The sequence below is a fragment of the Alnus glutinosa genome, chromosome 1 (genome assembly GCF_958979055.1).
Source record: "Alnus glutinosa chromosome 1, dhAlnGlut1.1, whole genome shotgun sequence".
Classification (NCBI taxonomy): domain Eukaryota; kingdom Viridiplantae; phylum Streptophyta; class Magnoliopsida; order Fagales; family Betulaceae; genus Alnus; species Alnus glutinosa.
In genome coordinates, this window is record NC_084886.1 from 13,422,874 (window position 1) to 13,428,873 (window position 6,000).

The 6,000-nt window shown below is 35.0% G+C and overlaps 1 protein-coding gene across 1 annotated transcript; it reads right to left on the reverse strand.

Annotated features, from left to right (window-relative positions):
• Positions 1-837: 837 nt before the first annotated feature.
• Positions 838-4,586, reverse strand: LOC133858555 (peroxisomal membrane protein PMP22). Its single transcript, XM_062294034.1, has 7 exons — positions 4,317-4,586; positions 4,010-4,108; positions 3,525-3,626; positions 3,283-3,358; positions 2,502-2,572; positions 2,328-2,413; positions 838-1,177 (listed from the first exon to the last, which is right to left on the reverse strand). Exons 1-7 carry the CDS (start codon positions 4,386-4,388, stop codon positions 1,126-1,128), a joined length of 558 nt encoding a protein of 185 aa, XP_062150018.1. The 5' UTR covers positions 4,389-4,586; the 3' UTR covers positions 838-1,125.
• Positions 4,587-6,000: the final 1,414 nt, after the last annotated feature.

Below are 6,000 nucleotides of genomic sequence, written 5' to 3' on the forward strand. Positions count from 1 at the left end.
ATCCCATGGATCTTATGAATATACAAATTTTATAAAAGAAAAAAAAAGTTCACTCATGTTTGAGTTTAATAATTGATATTTACTCTTTCCCCTCCCTGTTCATCTTCCTCTTAATTAGGAAAGAAAATAGAATGAAAATAATAATTAGGCTAGAATGAATATGGAAATCAAATGATTAGAGAGTTGTTCTTGTAATATGCCTAAGAGGTTTATAAACGAATATATAGAAAAGGAGATGTGTGTAGCTTTTCACTTTATATTTCTGTTCTAATTGAATAAAGGTTAAAGCGTGAATTCCAATCAATTATGGAAGGGAATGCGGTGTTCCAGTTCCACCCACCTTTTCATGGAACTCCTTACAAAAGCTTCGATATTTACTAAATTACTAGAGCGGACATTTTTCTATCACTAACAGCAAGTTAACAGGTTAGAGTTAAAAAGTTTAACTCGTTTAATTAAATAGATCGAGTTAAGATTGACCTATATAATCTTATATCCATACCTAATTATAATCCAAATTAGACATGCGACATTTAACGCTAACAATTTTTTATATGACTCGCGAACCCGAAACGAACCTAACTAAAAATTCGAGAGTTAAAGTTAAGATGTCTAATCCGTTTAATTAAATGGGTCGAATTAAGATTGCCCCCTATATAGCCTTATACTCGTGTTGACACACGAATACGAATTGCTACCATAACATTTATATTATGTTGACTATTTTTGGGTTTATTAGTAAAATGAAAATTTCTATGGTTACTCGGGTTAGATTGGAGAGCAAAATTAGTAGCCTATAGAGGGGACTACCTCTGCAGTATCAAGTACGAAGGGACATTCAGATCAATAGGATGCCTAAGCCAATGGCAATTGAGCCAAGGGCCAAGGCAAAGCAAGCGGGTTCATTGCTTACCGCAGATGTTGGAATGAGGTATTTCTTAACATACAATCGACCAGTTCTGTATTTACTATAATCCTTAACAAGCTAAAATGGCATTCAAACACAAATGGGAGTGCCAATAATACTAACATAACAAGAGAATTATTCAAAGGAAAAAAAATAATTCAGGGGAGCATTTCAAAAACAAGATGAAGACAGAGAGAGAGAGAGAGAGTTTCTCCATTCTAGGCCTTCTTAGTTGCAACAGTTCTTGCTTTCAGATTCAGAAAGATTGCCCTGAAGTTATCAAGCAGAACGAGAATGCATCAGTACTAAGTCATCCATGCCATAATTACATTGAATGCATTAGACAATAAACATATACTTGCTCTCTATTACATGCTTGTATGATACTACCAAATTAATCAAAATCATCTCCAGCCGGGAGAAACCGCCATTACCGTTACCATTTATATCACGTTTTTCGTCGTGGCAGAAGGAATCTAAAGGAAACAGCATTTCAACGTAATTCTTGCTCACACTATTTGACAGAAATTTGGGAAAAGAAACATATATACAGAAGATGCAAAGTGCTTATGCAAGTGAACTGCAAGCAGAAGAGATAAATGTTTGGTAGTACATGGGTTACACAATAAGTTTAAAACCTTTTTCCACATGTTTTGTAAGATTCTTTTACTCACAATAGAAATGAATTGAAAAGGTTTGAAATTTGTATACTTATATTGCAGATTTTTCCTAAAGTTTGCCAATATGTCAAATAATAGATTACACAATTGGCTATTCTCATTAATATTAGCTGCTTGCCACAAAGTTTGCCAAAATGCCTCATCATGGATGAGCATATCTTATACAAGTCTCATACGCATTCTATTGTCTGTTATACCAATCTTCGATTTGAATTGGTAAGGTTATAAATCTTTAGAACACAGATTTCAAGTAGCTTTCAATAAACCTCCCCTTTCAATAATCTAATCTTCTTGGAAAATAAAGAAATAAATAAGGAGAGTTCAGCTGTAAGAAGATTGAGTATTCCATTAAATTCATTAAAAAGTTTGTTCTTTCTTCAGCAACTAACCTTAAACTTAAAACAGACTATCCATTCCCTCACAAAGAGAGATAGCCCTTGCGAACAGAGATGGGATCCTGCTTTGAGTTATATTATCGTAATATCCAATTTCCTTGGATTAATTAGGAGATGCATCCACCAAAAATTCAGTGTGAAATTTGAAAGAGATAAGTTATTTCAAAATAACATTAATAACTGAAATTAGTAATTGAGGTTATACAAAATTGGAGCCCTAAGGGGGTATACTGTTAATAAATTATTTTACTTATTTATTCACCCTCACACATAAGGTAAATAACACAGACGAATAATGGAGGATAATTTATAGAAGCGGGCAAAGTCAAAGGATATAGATCATACCAGCATGAGGCGACAAAGCTGTGAAATAGAACACGGAATTGCAAAGGCATGTACTGGTAATTCACCCAAGCGACTATAGGCCAAAACTGCAAGCCACAAGCATCAGAGCTTTAGTGCTGCCAATTTAATGAACTCCCTTGCATGTCAAATAATAAAAGAAGGGTTCATTTGTACCTTCCATGCAGTCAACTGAACAGAGGGGTAGTCTTTTCGGACTTTGTTCTTCACTAAACCCCATGGTCTTCCTGCAATACCAGACAATAGCTTCAATTCCTGAATACCAGACTTTATTTCTTTCTAAGTTAATTTTCTCAGCATTCTGTGGCATAAGCATTCTTCATGAAATGCCAAAACTTGGCCAAGTTCTTTTGTGAACAAAAGGTATACTGTGAACTGGCCAAGGATTAAATGGTAAAAGAGAATTTAGGTGTCAGTTTTTCAAATGAAATAAGTCATGTAGTGGCTTCTCTTCATTTTACAAGGTAAACTTTTGCTTAGAACACGTGCTTAACATGGAGATGGGTTTGAGCACGTGCACCCCCCTCCCCCCCCCCCCCCCCCCCCCCCCCAGCTCTCGTATCTGCAAATCCCCATCCCCACAAAACTTGCAAACAGAGAACATTTGTATTTAATCACCAACTATGATTTGGAATCTAAAGAACTATGCCTCTTCATTATTTTTCTTCTCTGAAATGCAATGAAACAGTAACAACAACATTACAACAGCTTGATATTTAAACTTTACAAACTGACAAATATCCATCCATCCATCATATGCAATGACAGTGCAGCCCAATTGATAAACCAAGAGAGCATAAACTAAAACTTTTAAACAAGCCCAAACAGGATACAGATGATGGAACTAGTCTAATTAAATTTAACAGATAAAACTAATGGATTCAATGCTTAACATGGGACAAATCACGAGAGGAGATTACATGATGGATGCACATACCTTCGACCACCAAGCCATAGTACATCATGAAGAAAAAGTTGTTCCAAGGAGAGGAAGTTAACTGTTCCAGTAACACCTAATAAGAGAACACTTCATCCATTAATTCTTGATAAAAAAAAAAAAAAATTGCATATAGACTAGGCTAGTGAAAAAGGCTCATTTGGATAACTCAAAATCGCTAGAATTATGCATAAGACTGTAAATCAGCTGACAAAGAACATGAACTGAAGCAAAAGAATTACCTTCTTTGCAACAGTTTTGTTGCCCTTCTTCCCCTTGAAAATTTTATCCATCAACTTGTGGAGGAAGTGCCCAAAAGGTCCTCCATAAGCAAATCCATAGAGCTGCAAAGAAACTTAACGTTTTCAATTAGCAAAGGCAAATAATACCACAAAACAACAACTTTCTAATAATTAATGAAAAAAGAATATCAAATAATTTTCAGTTTGTCTGCTGAGAAAAAATGGCAAGATATGTAAACTCTTTGATAGTTCTACTGATCAAAAGCAAAGGCTCACTTAATCGGGCCTAAACGCCTGATACAATAATTGGATGGTTACCTGATTTACTCAATTAATGGAAAAGAAAATCACATTAGAACACAACTAAAAGTAGCTATTTCCAACTTTTTGCCTCCACTTTCAGCAAATAGAGGGTTCAGAGCTTGATCGAACCAAAACTCAAGCTTACCAATAAATGAAAGACTATGCAGTCAAAGTTAGCATACCATGACAAGGAGTAATCTTCTTAGTTGGAGCTTCTTGATCCCAGAAATCTTTTGGGCAACTGCATCACTACACCCAGCTAAAATCCCAGATGTAATTGCCTAATAACCCAAAAATTTAAACCAGAAAACAAGTGAAAAAAATGTGTCATATCTGACTACATTTAAATTGGAAAACAATCTCAAATTAGTCATTAACAAAAGAAAAAAAAAAAAAAAAAAAAAAAAAAAAAAATCTTTTTAGAGCATGGTTTAATTTAGAAAGCGAGAGAGACAGAACACATGGGTTTCAATCAAGAATGAAAGAAACCTTGGTTCTAAGAGGGTGGAGTTGAAGCTGAAGGAGATATTTCCTCCAAGCCTCGTTGACCATGTCGGACATGGTGTGGGATCAACCTCACAAGTCAACCTCAATTGGCTCTTACTCTGTGTGATCTCTTACAAGGTATATGGGTTTAGAGACAGAGAGAGTCAGAAAAGGAGAGGGTTGACCGAGAACAGAAGTGGAAATGAGATTTATATAATTGGAAGACCAGTCAAGGGTTAGGTGGTGATGTCGAGAGACTTGCGAAGACGAAGACCAATACAACGAACTAAATAAGGAAAAGTACTTTCAAAGGTGAATTATATTTGTACAATTTTTCTTTTTTATTATTATTATTATTATTATTATTTTTTGAATAAATTTATCATAACTCTTTCGGTCGGAGCGCAATTTAAAAATGGTCTCACACATTTTAAAAATTAATACTAACTTCTTTAGTTTTTCATGAATTTGAAATCAATCCTTCAGTTACTTCGGTTCATTTTTACAACTTCTGTTAATACCACATCAGCCTTTTTGCCACGTCACCTTAAAATATTATTTTTTAAATAATTTTATTTAAAAAGAAAAATTTAAAATTTAAAATTTAAAAAGAAAAGGAAGGGTTGCCACTATCCCTCTTGGGGGTTTGGCAGCCACCCCTTAGGGAGGGGGTGCCCCGCAAGCCCACCCCCAAAGGTCGCCGACGCCACCTCTAGGATGGCTCGCAACCACCCCTTTTTCTTTTTTAATTTTTTAATTTTTCTTTTTAAATAAAATTATTAAAAAATAATATTTTAAGGTGATGTGGCAAAAAGGCTGATGTGGCACTAACGGAAGTTGTGAAAATGGACGGAAAAATACTGAATGACTGATTTCAAATTCGTGAAAAACTGAAGGAGTTAATATTCATTTTTAGAAAGTTAAGGACCATTTTAAATTGCACTTCGATTCAGGGAGTTATGATACATTTACCCTATTTTTTTTTTTTACACATTTTGTACGTACACTTACATTTGGTTTGGAACCTATGCATGTGGCCCAATGGTGGGCATCGGTTCGGTAGGCGATTAAGTCAATTAATTCGATTGGTTAACCGACTTTTGTCGAAATGCAGTCGGTGAATTTATTTTGGTTAATAGGCGGTAAGTTAAGTCGATTAAGCGGTTAATAGGCGGTCGGTTAAGTCAGTAAAACGGTTAATAGGCGGTCGGTTAAATCGGTTAACATGGGTAATGAAACGACCTCGTTTTGATTTTTTTAAAGGAAAAAAAAAAAAAAAAAAAAGATCAAACGTTTCGTTCTTACTAAAACAACATCGTTTTGTTTTATGTCAGTTCGTTTAATTTGTTGGAATAAAATGCGATTCGATTACCGATTAAAAGGCTGTTCGGTTCGGTTTGGTTACTGCTTAAAAGATGGTTTGATTCGATTCGGTTGCCAAACCGATTTTCAGAACAAAATTTTATACTGACTACCAAATCAAAATTAGTCGGTAAAGTTAGTAGGCGGTCGATAGTGGTTCGGTTCGGTTTGGTAAGCGGTCGGTAGGTGGTAGGCGGATAATTTGCCCACCCCTACATGTGAGACACATTTCACATGTATAGATCCTACATCGAATGTAAGTATGTGTACAAATAACACATCTCTCATTCAAAATACCCTTTAAACTATTATATTATCGAGATAG

Coding starts and splice junctions, on each gene's coding strand:
- LOC133858555 (XM_062294034.1), bottom strand. CDS start 4,388: ATGTCCGACATGGTCAACGAGGCTTGGAGGAAATATCTCCTTCAGCTT. Junction 4,109..4,316: donor TCCACCCTCTTAGAACCAAG/GTTTCTTTCATT, acceptor TTGGGTTATTAG/GCAATTACATCTGGGATTTT. Junction 3,627..4,009: donor GAAGATTACTCCTTGTCATG/GTATGCTAACTT, acceptor GTTTCTTTGCAG/CTCTATGGATTTGCTTATGG.